Here is a 19,827-nt window from a genome sequence, read left to right on the forward strand (position 1 = left end):
GTAGGAAGTCAAGATTTAAAGCTCCCACTGGAATTTTACCAGCCAGTGAAGGGTGAGGATGGTGTTTAGAAGAACAGGGGATCAGGGAGCTGTTTGGGGCTCTTTCAAGTCACCTTTCCTAACTCTGACCCTGCCTCCAAAGCTATTTTAGCACTCTGTGACAACAAGCAGTCAAAAGCCCTCATATGTCCATCTGGGGGGAGTTGAGGGGGTAGGGATCTCCTATATTTACATCTTTTACAAAGCATGGAGTTGAGAACCATAGTAGAAACATAATCATCAAATACTATAAAATCAATAATATAATATCTGTAACCACTTTGAGTTTGTTATTCTGATTCAGATGGAGTTTCTTTGAGATACAGCTGGATTTATCCATTTGTATCTGTTGCTTAAGGCCACAAAGGCTGGAAGGGAAGTCATTATTTGGGTACTTAGATGCTTTTACTCATATCATCTTATCAATTTAGACTGACAGCAACTCTGTGGGAGGATGTCATTATACCCATTTCACAGATGCAGACCGTTGGCTAAGGGAGGTTAAGGAACTTACCTCAAATCAAGCAGTTAATAAGTAGTAGGAAGGGATTCAAAGCCGGGCTCTTGGGGCTGATTTTGCTTGATTACCTGTTTGAAGGTAGGGCCCATGTAATGAGAGAGAAGCATGATTGTTTCTGACAGCAAAGAGCTTTCTCAGTAGTCATGGGAAATGGTAGAGAAAGGTTAGTTGTGTTATATTTTTATAGAGCAGGAAAGAGGAAATGTAGAGATAAGTTTTATTTGGTGGTATGCTGTGAAATAAATAGATCTCCAACTGGCTCTTTTTGAAGCAAATGTTTCTGGGAAAATATGTTGTAAGCTAAATAAGTAAAAATATTCTTACAAAAGAATAAACTGGTAAGATTCACAAACTCATAGCTACAATAATAGTGGCTAGATGAACGTTTCTAAGAAACATAAAACCCATCTTTAAACTGAATCAGGTCTCTCTGTGTGGAGAAATTCAGTCTGTTTGATGTATGATCTTTTGCTTTTTTAAGATTTTATGTATTTATTTGTTAGAGAGAGAGTGTGCACAAGCAGGGCAAGTGGCAGGGAGAGGGAGAAGGAGACTCCCTGCTGAGCAAAGAGCCTGATGCGGGGTCTCAGTGGTAGGGTCCTAAGATCATAACCTGAGCTGGAAGCAGATGCTTAACTGGCTGAACCACCCAGGAATCCCTTAATGTATGATTTTATTTGTAGGTACTGGCTGAGGTGATATGATGATTACTATTAATTATAAAGAACTGGCAATCTGCTAGCTGTCATATGAAACTGATACCTGTATCTGTATCCATGTCTGCACTTTTAATTTGATGGGCCCTGAAAATCCAGTGTGTATCAAAGGGTTCACATGTCCAATGTTTAACAGGCAGGAAGCAAAATTTCAAAAAAGCTTTTGATGTGTTTCAAAATGACGCGATGTTCTAACAAGAACCAAGGTATACAGACATTTCGGATTGCATGGAGCACTGGGTGTGGTGCAAAAAACAATGAATACTGCTACGCTGAAAATAAATTAAAAAAAAAAAGTTTTCTTTTGATATATTAGTATATGTGCTGCCGAAGTAAGCACTTCTTTCTGACTTATTAGTAACGTGAGTTGGCAGCCTTAGATCACTTATTTCTAAAAATAAAATATGAATCTTGATTTAGATTTAAAATGAAAGTTCTCAAAGACCTTTCATTCATAAATTAGAAGTTTTTAAAATAGTATTTCATACAGAAAGTATTTGCTTTAATAAGGAAGTTAAAGGGAAACCCTTCTAAATTCAGATTTAAATGAAGAGAGAAAACCCAGGAGACCTGAGGTTGTGGCTGCACCAGGGAAATCTCTTTTAACCAGCATGGGGAGAGCTAAGCAATCAGAAACAGTGATTCTCACCCTGCCTCCTGTCTGTATTATTCAGACGAGGAATAATTCTTTCAACCCCCACCATCATACACATACTCTCACGTGCGCACCTCCACATGCAGGTCCCTTGCCCCCCATTACCCCTTTGGTTGGGTTTATGCTGAAAAGGAATGGAAAGTAAGCTCAGTTATATTAAACATTCATTATTGTTACAGATTATTTCCTAGGTATCAGGCTTTAGGCTGAATGAATTGACATATGTATTCCTTTACTAATAAGTTTTTGAGAAAGGGGAGGAGAAACCAGGTCTCGAAGAGATTATGTTGCTTGTCCACATTAAAAAGTGCCTGACCGGAGCCCTACAGAATGTGGATTGATCCACTGGGTCTCAAGTGGTTAGGAGTCTTCACAGTTCCAGGAACGTTTTTGCATGAGCCTTGGCACTGTAGCCATTGTCTAAACCATCTGCCTCCTAAGTGTGAGTCTGTCCCTGGTGCCCCGAAGGATGATCTCCAGGACACTAGCCGGCAGGATAGCTACATAATTTGTGGAGGCACAGTACAAAAACCACCGGGCTACGCTCTAAGAATTTCAAGTCCTCTTGTTAGAGCATTACACCAGGAGCAGGGCCCAGCTGGGCGAAGGTCTCTGTGAGTCTTCATAGACACAGGCTCATGGGGCCAGGTCTGACTACAGAAAATGCAGTCAAATGGAGTGGATTCTGGGCAGGGCTGCCTCTTGAGTTTCTGGTTGGGGATTGGGATGGGGCATGTCCTCTGAGCATGGCTTGTCTCTGTCCTGAGGTCTTCTCTGTGTGGAAACTTAAACTCTTCCTGCCAAGGATTTGCCCACAGTTATGCCCAGGTTGGAGAGCCCAGTGGAAGGGGGAGATAATGGATCCCAAAGTCCAGTCAAGATGTTGCCCAGAACAGTGGTTCTCAACTGCTGCCTTACAGACCTGGTCTGGCTTTGATGAAGTTTTCACTTCTTCAATGTACAACAGAAGAAACAAGGGCATGGCAGGGAGGTTTTCTTGGTGTGTGTTTGCTTTTGTCTCTAAAGCTAAATTTATCCATTTATAATGGACACTCTTCTTTGATTACCTTTGTCTTAAGATTTGGGGGCTAAAATGTTCTTTCTGTCATAAAGAGATCCTAATGACACATGGTAGGTGTTTTGAGTCATCTTCACCAGCTGAATAAAAAGTTGGACACTCTAAGGCATGATTCCCAATGTTTTGAGGAAAACTCACTGTCGTGAAATATAAAAAAGTCGGGAGCCAATGGACCAGAAAGTGAAGGAGAGTGGAGTAGTATAGTGGAGACCCTGGGCTGGGAAATACCCCTTCATCTTACGAGACTCTTTTCCTTCGTTGGGGCCCTTGTCCTTTACTCTTCACTGAGTCCTGGACCGGATGATGGCTTAGCCCTGTCCAGCTGCAGCATTCTCTGAAAACTCTAACCACATAGCTCTCATTGCTAAATAACATCGAGGGTTTGATTACAGCCCCAGTGGTTCCCACTTATCTGATTTATGGAGAAACACAGAGAAGACAATTTAAAGAAATCTGAAACAGAATAACCACAAAAGCAACTCAACAGCTGTTCATAGATGCTGGGATGAGCCCATCATAAAATGTACTATGGCATGTCTTAATGGTTGGGATACCAATAAGAAAGTTCTATCTTAAGTACCATTGACTTAGTCATGTTGTGTTTTGCAAAACAGTCAGCAAACATCTGCTTATCCAAAAAAACAAACAAACAAGCAAAAAACCCACAAAAAACCCCCAAAACCTTTAAATTATTTCCTTTATATTCCAATATTCAAAAATTCTGTAGGATACACTTTGCTTGGTCCATTAAAGCCCACAGGGGCATTTTGAATAATGAAGCTGATGAATTACTTTTTAAAATAATAATATATTAAAAAACATGATAAAGTGATTTGCCAATTTAGCAAGAGCCTGACTACTTGCCTGGTACGTCATAGGCATTCAATGACTATTTGGTAAATAAATATATTTCAATAAAAATGTACTTGCATTCTGATTTTGTCATATTATAACTGCTCTCCTTTAAAAAAAAAAAAAAAGCCAAATTTGCCCGAGAGAGGGTCTCTTGCATGCCTACTGTACAATCCACTTTGTGCTTCTGAATTTTCAAAACAAACCCAACTGCCATCAGGAACGCCGATCCAATGTCACCGTCAAAATGTTTTACCACAATTTGGCCAAATGTTGGCGGAACAGCTGTGCTACTCGTCGGCTTGAATCATCTTCCTTCTTTCCTTTTGGCCCAATCCTGTGATTCATCATTCTGCTTTTAGAATACTTGCCTATTTTTAAAACCAGTCAAAGAAGGCAGCCACCGTTTGAAAGTAAACACACCGCACATCAACTCAGACCAGCTTTGTAAGCAGCTTCACAAGCCCTGAAATTTCTGGCGGGCAGGGACGCCCGCTGAACCAGATGGCCTCGGGCAGTGAAAGGTAGCCCTGGCTTCCAGACTCCGTCGTCTCCTTACATCTGTCTTTGGTTTTCTTATTTCCGCTGCCGTTTCCCACTTGGATTAATCCAACGTGAACCATTCTTTAACCAAAGTCTTATCTTTATTTTGCTCATCATTATTACAACATCTGTTACATGTTTCTATGTCAGTGAGTTAGATTTTTTTTTTTTAAACTCAAGAAATCCAGTCTTAAGCCTTGTCAAAATTATCAGCTTACACAGAAGTGCCACGGTTTGATTAGATTTCTACAATGCACTGTATTAATTCCAGGTCCTATCAGAGTTGGCTACTTACTTTACTATAGTAAAGCAATTGAGTAACTTTCTTCTTTTTTATAACTAAGCAGGAAGGTGTATGACTTCATAGACAGCAAGGTAGATTAAATCCCAGGAAGACTTGAGCTCCCTTCCTGGCTGACTTTTAGGATTCTGGAAGGCACTATCTATTCTGGTACTTTACAGAAGTGGTTTCTCCTTCTAACGAGTGGCTGTTCATCTACGATTATTAGGGTTGGGGTGCCAACGTATAAGATGTTCCCATTTACCTGTGCCAAGTTGTTCTGGCCTTGAAGTCAATGAACTGACATAATCATGATGTCTGGCTTACTGATATTTTATTGAAGTGCATTTAAATCTGCCTTAGACCCAAGTCACTTTTACAAACGATAGGTTTCATCACGAAGGCTACCTGGATAGGGTCAGTAACAGCAAGTGAATATCTCTGCTTTTTGGCCAGCTCTTTGCCGATGAAGGGATGGACTTGAAAACCACAGTATCTGGCAGAAGTTATCATTCTGAGTAGGAAGTGAGCACTCGGAGGGCCCGGGGCTCAGATCTCCTTGTGTCCTCTTGATGCAGTCCTCCAGCCACAGCAAGGATCCTGGGGAGACTTCTCCATTTCTACATGCTCTGTGAAGCAGAACTGTCTTAGTGAACCTGTGGGCATCTCTCGTCTGGCATAGGTACAGGGAAAAGGGGATTCAAATTTGGTGACGCATTATCATTGTCTTAAGCCACTTTTAAATGGGAGTATTCTTTTTTTTTTTAATTTTCTATTTTTTATAAACATATATTGTTATCCCCAGGGGTACAGGTCTGTGAATCGCCAGCACGTCACAGCACTCACCATAGCACATACCCTCCCCAATGTCCATCACCCCACCCCCTCTCCCAGCCCCCCTCCCCCAGCAACCCTCAGTTTGTTTTGTGAGATTAAGAGTCACTTGTGGTTTGTCTCCCTCCCAATCCCATCTTGTTTCATTTATTCTTCTCCTACCCTAAATGGGAGTATTCTTCTACTACTCTTGACTAAAATATACCAGAGGCTATTAACTGCGGTGACCCTTGAAGTGTTTGGCAGAGGCAAATACTGTCCTCCTTTGAATTCTCTTCCTGGTGATATCTTTGATGCCTTCAAAGAATCTTACTGCCTTAGAAGCCAGGAGTTCCTTGCGTGCTGTGTTTTATTCTGGACTCTGCTCTCAGCGAGTAGGGAGAGGAGACTTGTTTTTTCATTGGGTACGGCCCATAGTATATACTCTTGTTCAAATAGAACAGCACAGTTTTATAAACAGATTGGGTTATGATAGTGAGAACAGAAAAGCCATGAGCTTTCTTTTGTTACAACGTAAAAGAGATTTGGTTTTTAAACGATTCTTTAGCTTGTCTTTTGTCTTATTCTCATAGTTGTCTATCTTGGGGTAGGTGTTGCCAACATGGAGGGGACAGGAATGGATGGCCCGGCAGAGCCAGAGTCCACCTGGACGTAGGAGGTTCTGCTGACAAGGGGCTGTCCTCTTGTAGCGCAGCTGGGTCACAGTTTGTTCTTGAAGACATTTGGGGGTGATCTGAATATTTTAGGCCAAACTCCTCTCAGGTTTCCTTGGATGCCTCTGAGAACATCTTTTGATCCAGCAACACCTGCCTGTTGCCAGTCATCAGATTAAGGCGGTTGAGGTCAGAGTGCCCACAGCTCTCTTCGCTCTCCCACATCAAGGCAGTGCACAGGGCCTCAGGTGGGGACTGCTGCCTCCTGCGCAGGGAGGAACCTCTCTGACTGGGTTGCTGCCTGGTGGTGGTGGTTTGTGGTAAGGACACCAAAGCTTGCCAACTTCGGAGTCACTCAGAGTCAAACTTCTATTTTTCACTAACACATTCTTCTGTCCCATTGAGGTTGCTCTGGTCACCACATTAGCGCCTTGTTAAAGCACTTTCTTGCATACCAGGGAATCTGGTTTTGGCTACTGTGAGAATTTTGAAGGACAAGCAGTGCTTCTCAATTGTAGAGCCACCAGACTGAACCGTGGAGGATTCTGGTATTTGTTTGCAGAATTTTGGCCGGGCCATCTATGCTCTCCAGGCTTCTGTTTGTATCAAAAATGAACAAGATTTCTTTCTTTCTTTCTTTCTTTCTTTTTTTTGTATTCTCTGTGGCCCCGCCTGAAGTGATGAGAATAATTAAAGCAGTATATATTGATGATTTAATTGTATAAGTCCAAAGATGGTGAGAACGGGATCCCCCCCCCCCCCCACCCCAGGAGAGAAAGAGCTCTATAGTGAAGAATACTTTTATTTTCATATTTTAGATGATACACCTTCTGAAGACGCCATTCCTCTGGTCTTTCCGGAATTAGACCAGCAGCTACAGGTAAGGATATATTGAGAGTCTTTCCTTTTTCCTTCTTAGCTTCACGGATGTAGTGAATGGACACGTGGCCTCATTGAGAAAGGACGGACTTGGAAACAGAGCGGGGAGCTTTCAAGTCTAGTCATCCAGGCTTCTACTTTTAGAACTCCAAAGTCATGCAACTCGCTTTTAACCTCCTTGTCTGGGTATCTGGCTATAGCACCAGAATATCAAGAATTTGTAGTGTAAGCAAGCACCTACTTTTTAAAAAAATTCTTTTCAGTGTAACAGAATTCATTGTGTATGCACCACACCCAATGCTCCATGCAATACGTGCCCTCCATAATACCCACCAGCAGGCTCACCCAACCCCCCACCTCCCTCCCCTCCAAAACCCTCAGATTGTTTCTCAGAGTCCACAGTCTCTCATGGTTTGTCTCCCCCTCCAGTTTCCCCCAACTCACTTCTCCTCTCCATCTCCCCATGTCCTCCGTGTTATTCCTTATGCTCCACAAATAAGTGAAACCATTGATAATTGACTCTCTGCTTGACTTATTTCACTCAGCATAATCTCCTCCAGTCCCATCCACGTTGATACAAAAGTTGGGTATTCATTCTTTCTGATGGAGGCATAATACTCCATAGTATATATGGACCATATCTTCCTTATCCATTCGTCCGTTGAAGGGCATCTTGGTTCTTTCCACAGTTTGGCGACTGTGGCCATTGCTGCTATGAACATTGGGGTACAGATGTCCCTTCTGTTCACTACATCAGTATATTTGAGGTAAATACCCAATAGGCAAGCACCAACTTTTAAGTAGTTCTGGAGCCTGGGAACAGGGTTGGTCCCTGCCTTCTTTCGCTGAGAATGTCTCTGTACCATTGCGCTGGTTGCCCATTTTGAATTAGTGATTTAGGGGCAAACTGTGCGGAGGTGACTTGTCATGGATGGATGGTGGGGGGTGGAGAGGAGGCTTCAGAAAAATCTTCTTTTCTCTCCTCCACCCCCACCCTTCCCCAGTCCTCCGACAACTTTCAGTAGAATATAATTATTTTAAGTTAAACATTCTGAATACTGTGTGGTTTTGGTTCACAGAAAAACTAATTTGTGTGCATAGTTTACAGATGCTCTATCAAAGAGATCCCATTTTAGTACACCAGAATCCTTTGAAAGGAGCTGACTTATGACATTTCAGTTTTCTTTAGATGATATGGTGATTCCAGGCAAAGATGGCTTTAGGAAGAGGCTCTGCCTGGAAGACATTGATATTGGCCATGGGTCAGACGTGCTCTTGAGTACCTCACTTTGCAGTCACACTTAGACAAACCTAATAGGGGTCTTGAATCTGGCACATAGATATTTACTTAGTCACTACTTTTTTTTTTTCTCTAAGTATGGATTTTGAAAGCTTTTAGGAGGGATCTGCATCTTCTACTTCCTATCAGGCCTGATGTCCCCTGTTGTCTTACACCCCACAGCTTTTCCCATTTACAGGTGTGACTGGTATCCTGATATTCACATTCGTGACCCCCAGTCCTGAACAGGCCTCGACTGAGGTGGGAAGAACCAAGAATGAGCCCTTGTGCAACCCAAACAATGTCCTTTTTGATGGGTTCCAGTTCTGATTTCAGTACCCCGTGTACCTAGTTAAAAACCTAGTAGTAGCCAGGTCAGATCAGAAGAGCCTGTGTTCCAGTACTGGAATGGTCTCTTACAAAAAAAAAAAAAAAAAAAAAAAAATCAACCCAGCAAGACTCCAGTGTGACTAGACTGCTTGGAGGAGAGTCCTCCTTCTTACGTCTGCCATGTTCCTGGGCATCGTCACAGCCCTCCAACAGAAAGCCCACTGAACAGACCGGGATCCGTTATGCAGAGATTACTGGACAGCGCCAGAGGTGGGAGGGTTATGCTGATCACCACACAGCTGTCAAAGGACAGAGCTGTTCTCCCTGAAGATTTCTTCTGCGGCTATCAGCCATCTTATCTCCTCCTTCTCCTGGTCCCCACGCAGGGTCTTCAACCCAGCTCCCCTAGTTTCTGATAGCTAACATCATTCCAGTATCACTTTTTCTCACCATGGAGAACCATTCAGCTCTCAGTCTGCTTTGCTGCCTGGCATGTTCTATACACACAACTTCCCCCACTTTGATTCTGTCCTCACAAAATGGCCTTGCATGTGCCACTAGTGGTATAGTTGGGATTATAACATAAAACGAGATATTTCTCCTCCAAGTCCCAGTTTTTTTTTTCTTCTTTACTTTATTGTCGCCTCAAGGTTATTTCATTAATTATCATGGCAGCTAGGTGAAAATAACGAGGATACATGTTTTGGAAATAAAACAATAAAAACATGTTCAGGTTCTGGTCTCCATCAAACTAGGATCATTAATTCTACTATTTTTTTTTAAAGATTTTATTTGTTTATTTGATAGAGAGAGTCACAGTAAAAGAGGGAACACAAACAGCAGGAGTGGGAGGGGGAGAAACAGGCTTCCCGCTGAGCAGGGAGCCGGATCCCAGGACCCTGGGATCATGACCTGTGCCAAAGGCAGACACTTAACTGAGCCACCCAGGCGCCCCATTAATTCTACTTTTTTTGTATTGACAAAAGAATTTTTTTTCCTTTGGGAACATTGATGGTCTTCCCTGTTTCACAGATCATTCTTTAAAGGATATTCATAGTGCCCTTGGCAATTCTCTAGACAATTTTTCTGTTAGAGCATCTCAAGATCCATTTGGATTTTATGGTTTTAATTCCATTTGAGATATATATATATATATATATATATATATATATATATATATATGAAATTAGGTCTATTTAGTTATTTTAATCCAATGAGACTATTTCATCTTCATTGATCCTTAAAAGATAAGCAGTTGAGATGCTACTTTCTGACTCATGGGTTTTGATCCCCCGATTCCCTACCCTTAAAATATGGTATTGTTTTACATCTTCATGAATAGAGGGAACAATCCCAGCTTCACACCTAAAATCATTTAAGTAAGTGCTTGTTTGTTGGGTGAAGGATATGATCGAATTTGCTATAAACATTTGCTAGTTGTCCATGTCCTAACCATTTGGTTAGGGTCCCCTTTGCCTGGGGTGGTAACCTGCTACCTTTATTCTATACTCCAGGGCATGAATGACTCGAAAACAAAATGGTGGAAATTGAGAGGGGGAAAGCTGAGACAAAAAATCACATCCAAAACCAGATTCTTCTTTCCATGCTTTGCATAAGCGTATAAATTTAAGGCATTCTGCAGCAGGAAGTCTCTGTATTGAAAACAATGAAAATGCTTTATGTAGGAAAGGAGCAATCCATTCTGTGGAACAGACCATCTTCACAGTCAGCGTCGTGTGCTTTCATCACACAGTGATGGCTCTTGGAATTTTACCGACCTTCATAATCCTCTATGGAAGAGTAAAAGTTAGGTTACAAAGGCAGAGGAAGTGCCTTGTGGTTGTCACTATTTGCTCGAGGATAAACTGAGTCTTCATTATCTCTACAGGAGCCTTCAAAACTTGCCAAATGAAAAATAAATGATGCCAGGTGATTACTGCCAGCGCTATTCTCTGCATAGCCTCAGATTTAAATCCCACTGTGCATACAGAGTGTCGCTAGGCAAGTGACGTTTCTCCACAGATAATCTCATGTGAGCCTCGCCATAATCGTGTAAACTAACTATTATGTCTCCACTTTAGAGATGAGAACCCTGAGGTCAGATTTTGATCTGAGTAAATTTGCTATTTCCGACTCGATCTGGAATTCTGCATCTTGGTAGCTTTCTTTCCCTTATAGCTTTTGGGAAACCTGTGGACTGCTTAAATTACTTTGATAAGTAGAGGGGTTTTTTCATTTGTTTGTTTCTGGTTTGTGAGGTTGCCATAATGTGGTTATAGGACAACGTTGTCAAGTCGGTTCTGACTTTCTGATATCTCTTACACATTCTTGTGTTGTTTATAAAATGGAGCTATAAAGTAGCTATTTGGTAGACACTCTCTCACCAGTTTGACCCCCTAGATTTTTCTGTTGCTTTGCCAAGAATGTGGACATGTTGGAGCATGTAATTCATGGTGCTTCTATTTTCACAGAAGCCAAAAAAAGCCCTATGCAAGAATAGCCGTGACAAACATTTCTCTTGATGTCTCTATTAAAGCAAAAGGTTGGGCAAGAGACTTTGGGGTAAGGTAGGTGTTAAAAGGAGCATCTCTTTCTAATGTTTGTTTGTGGGCCTTAGGCCTCAGCTAGGGGGCAATGGGTAGGTTGATTCTATTTTATGCAGATTCCTTTCCTAGAACTTGGTTTCTAAATTCTCTCTGGCTATTAGAGGCAGTAGTTGGGTAGAGCTGGTTTAGCACACAAAGTCCAAAGAAAGGAGGCTCAATTTTATGTCCACTTCTAAGAATGATTAAAAATCACTATTTTTTCTTTAGGCTCCAGTTTCCTTCTATTGGAAAACAAGGGTATGCCCAACCTCTCTCTTTGTTTTGAAGGATGGTCTGAGTTGGCATCATGTTTGTTTTAAAATCTAACCGTATTGTTGTGTTTTGGAGATCGTTGTTTGACCTATAGATGATCCAAAGTTGGGCTGTAATCTGGTCTTAATTGCATTGCAGTGAAGAATATGCTTTCATAATCAGGTAGAGAATATGGTAACAAGTAAATTGTAACAAACTTCCTTAATGGGGAATTATAATGGCTGGAATAGGGACAGTGGCATTAGATTGCCCTGAATTTGGATCTCAGCTACGTACCATTTTCACGATTTGGGGCATATTATTTACTTCTTCTAAACCTCACTTTTCTGAACTGCAAAGTGGAGACAATATTGATCTCACACTGTTGTGAGAATTAAATGTAGTAATGAGTAGATCTAGCACAGTGCTTGGCAAAATAATCGCTCACTTCATGTTAATTTCCTTCTTTAGTGAAATCTTTTTTTTTTAAATGAAATATTTAAGAACTAGTAATTTATTTTTGTATGTGTAAACTGACAAGAGAAGCATCTCTTTGGATAGTTGAGTTAGGGATACAGGTTCTGATGCTCTCTTCTTTTCATTAAGCTAAGATACTTTGAAAACAATATGGCTTTATTTTTTAAGCCAAATTGAGCAATAGCTTCAATCCTTCCTAATGTCCTCTCATCTAATCTGAGAAGACAGTGACAGGTGTCTCTGTGGTACACACTGAACTTGCCTTTTCTCAGACAGAGTCTAGTAAGTCCAGAAACTGATGTCACCTCCACAAATAAACAATTTCCTAGCTTCAGTTGTGTGCTGTAATATCTTGTTATCCAAGCAGTCTCTCCAGAAATTTCTTTCAGGTCTTATTGTCAGTGTATTGCTTGATATCTTGGAAAGGAAAATGATAACAAATGGGGAAGTCTTAGTATTCTGGAATTCTGCTATGCTGGTCTTGAACATCCATCTGGAAACACAATTAGGAAATAATCCCATAGAAAACACTGAAAATGTCTGCATTTTCTTCCTTATACTCATGTTGAAAAGTATTTTATCATTCATTGGCTGCTGTGACCACATGGAAAATATAGCCAGATACCTTGGAGCTTTACTATGGTATCTTACTTTTATTTATTTATTTATTTATTTGCTTATTTTGAGAAGCCTAATAGCCATCCAATAAGATGCTTTATTGGAAAGTTTGAGACACTCTTGAGTAATCTCTCCTTTTAATATTGCTTACATTAATAAAAATGACTTAAATATCCTTCATTTCAATTCTATAGAAGATATGTGGTACAATGACTAGTGTTGACTCTGGCCATCAGGTAGATACTACAGAAGTGCCAATTCTTAAAATATTTTCAGAAGTGTTTTAAATTCTAAGATAACAGAGTTTTCAAATATTGTGATTAGTCCTGATGATGTTTTTTTCCTTTTAGTTTTAACAAATTGAACCTTTTCATTTGGGGACATTAAAATGCAACATAAATTCAAACCAGAAATCCCCCCCCCCAATAAAGATAACACTGAGATTCAAGGAATAAATAAAAAGTCTGCTCAGCAAGTGTAGAATATTTAGCTTCCTAAATATAATCTTCTGTGTGGGAAGCTGGGAGAGGAAAATTAAATTCTTACATTTTTTGAAGTAGATGGGGCCAGTAGTATTTGAAGAAGCGAAGTAGAAAACGGAAGCACTCAAGTTGGCTTTGCCCCTTGCAGAGAGATGCTTGGCTTGGTTCTTTCCCACGGGGCGCTTTCTAGAGGACGGGAGTCCATTTCAGGAGGAGCTTGCTATAAACTCCCAGGCAGAGAGCAGAGATGGGATGGTGTGGCTCAAGCCAGCATTCTTGGAACAGGAGCCTGCGGTTTCTCTCTTACTTCATCTTGTTAAATCTGTCCTGTTGATTGGGTGGATACGAGGGGTAGTAGCGATTCACTCACTGCATGTGTAATTTAAAGCCCTTACAAGTTCCATCCTCAGGCACCTGCAGGATGGGGTGGAGAGGAGGATAGGGGGTGAGTGTGGAGCAAGTGCCCCCTCCTGGGCTCTGACCTCATCCCAACCTCAATCTGGGTCTTGGAAAAATGTGCCTCAAAGTTGGCTTGAGTTGCTATTAGGAGAATATCTTGATTTAACCTTCTTAGAACTGCTGTATTGTGATTAGGCTAGATACCAAAGCATTAAGGGAGTATGAAGGGTCCTTTCTGCGATTCCACAGGACAAGTGCTCTAGTGCATGAAGAATACCTTTACCTTTTCACTTTCAAATCAAGTATCTTTGGACTCCTTGTCTTTGGGATGCAGTAGTTCATCCTTTAGGCAGGAGTGTGGGAGAAATGTATCCAGAGTGTGGGAAGAGGTAGTAATTATGGATAAAATAAGGAAAAATTTTTTCTCCTAATGTGAAAAGAAATTCACTGTCAACATGAAGAGTTTATTTATTCTTTGCTTGTTCCCACCGAATGACGACTACGAAAGCCTCTTGGATGGAATAGTCGAAACGAAGAAATGAGCATTAAAGCAAAAATATGTGTTAATTTTTATTCCAAGAAACTAATAGAGGGGCGCCTGGGTGGCTCAGTGGGTTGGGACCTCTGCCTGCGGCTCGGGTTGTGATCCCAGGGTCCTGGGATAGGATCCTGGGATCGGACCCCACGTTGGGCTCTCTGCTCGGCAGGGAGCCTGCTTCCCTTCCTCTCTCTCTGCCTGTCTCTCTGCCTACTTGTGATCTCTGTCTCAAAAAAACAAAAAACAAAAAACAAAAAACCTTTCAAAAAAAAAAGCTAATAGATTTTTTCATTTCGTTACCACCAGTATGGTCTTACATTACTTTTTAGTTTTCAATGTGAACATGTGTTAAATGCTATCTTTACCTATGCATGACTGATTAATTCATGAACGCCAATGTTTTAAATATCACATGATATAAACCCATTGATAGCTCCATTTTTGCCCTGGAAACCCGATTCTTGTGTTTAAATTTTAAGAATCTGTTTCCTCAGGCAAACACTTTCATTTTATTCAGTGAATGCTGGTGGTCATATGTCCTCTCTTATTTTGCAGGGTTATAAGAAGGTAAGAGAGAGTCACCCTCAGGGAAGACCTTGGGATGCTACACACACAAACATGCAAACACAAGTGACAAGCAGTGGCAGTGTTCTATATTGTACAGAACAACATGTCATTACCTATAGCTATACTTTTTGGGGGGGTATAAAACCAAATATCTCTCTTTTTTTAAAGATTTTATTTATTTATTTGACAGAGACAGAGAGAGAAGGAATATAAGCAGGGGGAGTGGGAGAGGGGGAAGCAGGCTTACTGCTGAGCAGGGAGCCCGATGTGGGGCTCGATCCCAGGACCCTGGGATCATGACCTAAGCCGAAAGCAGATGCTTAACAACTGAGCCACCCAGGCGCCCCTAAACCTAAATATCTTAATACTCTTCATCAGAATTCGAGTTGGGATGGGAACCATATGTATTTTAAAAACGCTCTGAGGAGTTTCTTTGACTGGGATAAACGTCAAATGCCTTCCAACGACAGTGCATCCTGCTGCCAGGGGTACTTTGTTTTGTCTAATGACATTTGGGGTTTGTGGTGAATGACTGTAGACATAAAGGGATGAGAAACTTTAAGTTCCCTGGGGAGAAATTTGGGAAGGAGGGAGCATTAGGTTGCATGTGAAGTGAGCCTCAGATAGCGAATCCTTGCCACAATTCTTAGAAGTGAATCTTTGCAGCAATTCTTAGAAGATGAGTCGGGGGGGCGCCTGGGTGGCTCAGTGGGTTAAGCCTCTGCCTTCAGCTCTGGTCATGATCTCAGGGTCCTGGGATCGAGCCCCGCATCAGGCTCTCTGGTCAGCAGCGAACCTGCTTTCCCCCATCTCTCTGCCTACTTGTGATCTCTCTCATTCTGTCAAATAAATAAATAATATCTTAAAAAAAAAAAAGATGAGTAGGGATAGCAGAAAGCTCTAAAGATAATTTTCTTTTTTTGCATTAACTTTTTAAATTTGTGGTGGAAACACATAACACATTTTCTTGGTGATTTTTAAGTGTACAGTTGAGTAATGTTAAGTCTATTCACATTATTGTACAACTAACTTCCAGAACATTTTCATCTTGGAAAACTGAAACTCTATACCCGTTAAATAGCTCCTCATTTCCCCCACTTCTCTCCCAGCCCCCGGCATCTAATGAAATGACTTTACAATGTTGTGGTGGGCTATGCAATGTAACTTCCTTCCTTGCTTAGGAAAACCTACTCTATTGCGCTTTAATGCTTTCATACAAATTGAGAGAACTGAAAGTGGTGCTGAGTTACATGCCAGGTTGGGTGAAGACAGAGCTTGTGGGAGCTGGAGGCTTGAAGTGAGACCTGGCATTCTTTTATTCCCTGAGATACTGAACACTAAGTATTTTTGGCTTTTCCTTTTTAAATTGACACTACTTTTTAATTTTGGGAAATGTTGAAAATAGTGTTATGTGTAAGTAGCATGATCATCCTGCTAAGAGCATATGAGGATACTGAATCTATTCTGAAATTCTCCTTATCCTCATATACCCTTAGCAGCACGATTACACTACCTATATGTAATATCTTCAAATTTCCCACAATCAAGAAGTGTCAGTAAATCAGAAGAGAAAAAAAAAAAATTCCCACTAGTAAAAAGGATTGCAAAGTAGAAAGCTAAGGGGGGAAAAGACCACTCTGTTCTTCAGAAAATTATATATGTAAATGTATATTCTCTTCTTAAGAGAATTATATATGTGAACTTAAGAAAATTATATATATAACTTTATGACATAGTGTTGTATGTTCACATCACAGACACACGTATATGTAACTTTCAGTTTTCCCTCTTGATCATAGCAGCCAAGGACATTTCTTCCTGTACATGGCTACATTCATTTATTTCCTCTTAAGGACATGAACCCTTTGCACAGAATCCTAAAATCTTTTGGCTGTCACATAGGTGACTATGCTGATTTTGTGACTCAGGGACCTACAAGTGGTGGCAAGTTACGGAATGAGCTGAATATAGTCTACGTGATGTTTGTAAGGACAGGAAATAGGATGCAAAGAGTCTTAGGGCCTTCAAGTGAGGACAGAGGACACGGATGATTTAATAGCAACTTGGCTAGGGTGCCCGGAGTAAATTGTTTTCATTCTCCTTACTGTTATACCTGGTAATCTGCCAGGGTAACAGGTGAAAATTGATGAGGGGGTGGTGATTTCTAGGACATAGACCAGAGGAGCCAGGAGTTCTGAATTCCTTTGGCAAGAGCTTTGTTTCATGGGGTGCATTATACTGTAATATTACTGGGCAGTACTTTTCAATTTATTTCTATAAAGAGAGATGATAATGTTCCAACAGGCTGAGTTCATGTTGTAAATGTGTTCATGGGACAGAAGGGAAAGATTCTCCATAATGCAATTATTATTAGATTTTCCATGAATTTGGATATGAAATGTTCCACATGGAGGTAAATTCCATGCAAATTTATTTCAAATTTTATTTCCTTTAGAAGACCTCTAGTCAGAGGCCTCATGATAAATAAGAGGGGTCATCTTATCTGTTGATCAGACTTTATAGGATTTTATAGAACTTCATAGAATTTCTATTACATCCTGGGTGGGGTTGCTGAATACAATACTTGAAGAAATCTTTGTCCTCAAAGAATATAAAGAGAGGAGAAAGCAGGAAGAAATGCATCACTTCCTAATTTCTGATTATAAAATTAGTGAAAGTATGACTTAGTCAGACACATACTTAGATATATAGACTATAACAAGAAAAGGATTCAACCAGAGAGCCCACTCAATAATGAAATTGTTATTTCTGAGAGGTATATGCCATTTTCTGTGAATTATTGACTAGGGTGATTAAAACACTCTTTAAAAGACTATTAGGTAGTGTTTCTTAAGGTAATGTTTTTAATAATGTGTTCCGAAGTAAAAATTAGAATTACAAACTCAAGGAAAGCTAGTTCTTTAAGAAATAACTTCTGGAAAGGAGTAGGATTTTCCACATGTTAAGGGTTTAAAGGCTTTCCTTCCTGGCCTTTGTTTTCCTTGTGGATGAGAGAGAAAAAAAGACAAAAATCCACATTCTCTTTGGCCTCACATGTGACAAGGATTGTTTCACTTGAGGTTTGGGTCTTTCATGGGGTTTGTTAATCCTTTATTTCCAGCCCAGCAACATTTCTTCAGTTTGTTTGCATTTCTCAGAAGAGAGCCTTTCTCGTAGGGCTACTCCATTCTCCAAGATGAGACTATGCCTCTGGGCTACAGGTGTAGAAAGCAGGGGATAATTAAAGCAGACCACTGAAATATTTCACGGAGTTTAAGATTTCTGGGGAGAAGGAGAGAATTATTAGATGACCTATTTTTACTCCAGTGCATGGCCAATAATGAACATGTCCTGGGCCTCCCTGTTCTGGCTCAGGCCTGAGGAAGCCCATGAATGACACCGGAAGGTGAATGTGGGGAAACGTCAGCCCACCTCCCTATTTTCAGTCAAGTAGAATCAGCCAAACTCTGTCCAGTGTTGACCAACGATGCTATTCTTACGCAAAAAAAAAAGTCCCTCTAAAGGACATCAGTGGAGTGAAATCATTAATAATATATTCTGATGCGAAGAAATGGACTGATTTCTTCTTCTTGTTGTTTGTGAAGCCTCTGCCGCCTTGTCATGACTCCCCGGAATCCATGCAGGTGTTCAAACAGCACTGCCAAATAGCGGAAGAATACAATGAAGTCAAAAAGGAAATCGCTCTGCTTGAGGAAAGGAAGTGAGTACTGCCCCCCTGAACGCTCTTGCCTCTGAGTACTGTCTGCTGGTCATGGACCTGGGGGAGGCAGGGAAGGAACGGGCTGAGCTTGAGGGTGAGAGGGAGGGATGGGGGCAAGGGATAGTCTGTGGGTCAGAGGTTACTAGGCCACTTCTGTGTATATCATGCTTGATTACAGAAAAGATCCAAATGGGACTGCTGAAGACAAAATGCTTTACTTTATGGAGTACTGAGAAGAACAGTAGGAAGACTTCTGACCAGAAACTTAAATTTTTAAAAAAAATTTTTAATTTTTTCATACAGAAACTTAAATTTTTAATAAGCATTTTTAGTTCAGGAAATTAAAAATACCAGAATACCACCCAGAGTCACACTATTCTCCCTGTGCATGTGCCCAAAGGCCCCAGAGCACTTTGGCTTGGAGTGAATTTTGATAATGCTTAATGGAGGAGTTCCCGCATCAAGTCAAGTAAGGGAGCCTGTAGGACAGATCTTTGGAATAATGTAAATGTATTAGTCGACTAACTGCATTTTATAGTCCAGTAGCCTGAGGAGGTTTGTTTGTTTGTTTGTTTTAATGTGATAGCTTCCATTACCATTCCAGTTCTGCTGTAGGGAATTATAGAGTCCTAATAATTAAATTAATTAAAGCATTCTAATTTTAATCACACGTAGCTTTTTCTTGCAGAATTCTCCTCCTTTTAATTGCACTGGGTTCTACCAGTGTCTTCCCCAGTGATCCCCATTCTTTCCTGCTTTCAAAGCCTCAGACATCTTTCCACCCCAGCACTGTTTAGCCCATCCTTATGTATTTATTAGTGAGATCTTTTGGCTAATATTTGCAGCTCCTACTACATGGTAATTGCTAAGTGCTTTTAATCCCTGAGTGCAGGGAGAGCCAGGTGATGCTCACCATCATACTTCTGAAGCCAAGCACAGTACGTGGGATGCAGATGCTGAATCAGGTTTTGCTGAGTGCCTGACATGTAATCAAAACACGTTTTGATTTTTTAACATTCTACTTTTTTCCCACTTTCTCTTCCTGAAGTGATACATGGTATGCATTTATTACCTTGTTTTTAAATCAAAGCAAATGAAATATGCTTTGAGAAATTTATAAAATTCTTGGGACTCTTTTAAGACCCTCCCTGAGCTCCCCTCCCCCATCTGCCTCCCCCAGAATGGTGGTTGGACGGAGTAACATGGTGGGGAGTGGTATGGGTTGTAGGGTTAGACCTTGCACTTACTCTAAGAACTCTCGGTTAACAAACTTTTTCTTATTTCCCTTCTGTGTTGTGCTTCCAACATAAAATCATCCCTGGGCTTATGGCTAAAGGGATGAAAAGATGTTTATGAGGAGATCAGAAAAACACAACTTCCCCTCATTTATCTGAGACTTTGGTTTTGATCTGAGAGTTCTCATAAATTGGTTGAAAGCTCAGATTGCACATTTGCACACAATCTGAGTCCTTAAAAAGCCTCTTAAAGGAGCTGAAGAAGCTTATTAATACCCATGGGGAAGTCAAAGGA

The 19,827-nt window shown here is 40.8% G+C and overlaps 1 protein-coding gene across 1 annotated transcript in view; it reads left to right on the forward strand.

Annotated features, from left to right (window-relative positions):
- LOC111155805 (MAP3K7 C-terminal like) overlaps positions 1-19,827 on the forward strand; it is a 39,095-nt gene that overhangs the window by 8,660 nt on the left and 10,608 nt on the right. The window contains exons 3-4 of the mRNA XM_022516212.1: positions 6,989-7,050; positions 18,182-18,297. Coding sequence (XP_022371920.1) covers positions 6,989-7,050; positions 18,182-18,297 — 178 coding nt within the window. The remainder of the gene's footprint in view (positions 1-6,988; positions 7,051-18,181; positions 18,298-19,827) is intronic.

Source organism: Enhydra lutris, unplaced genomic scaffold (assembly GCF_002288905.1).
Source record: "Enhydra lutris kenyoni isolate GAN:26980312 unplaced genomic scaffold, ASM228890v2 scaffoldscaffold43, whole genome shotgun sequence".
In the NCBI taxonomy this organism is placed as follows: domain Eukaryota; kingdom Metazoa; phylum Chordata; class Mammalia; order Carnivora; family Mustelidae; genus Enhydra; species Enhydra lutris.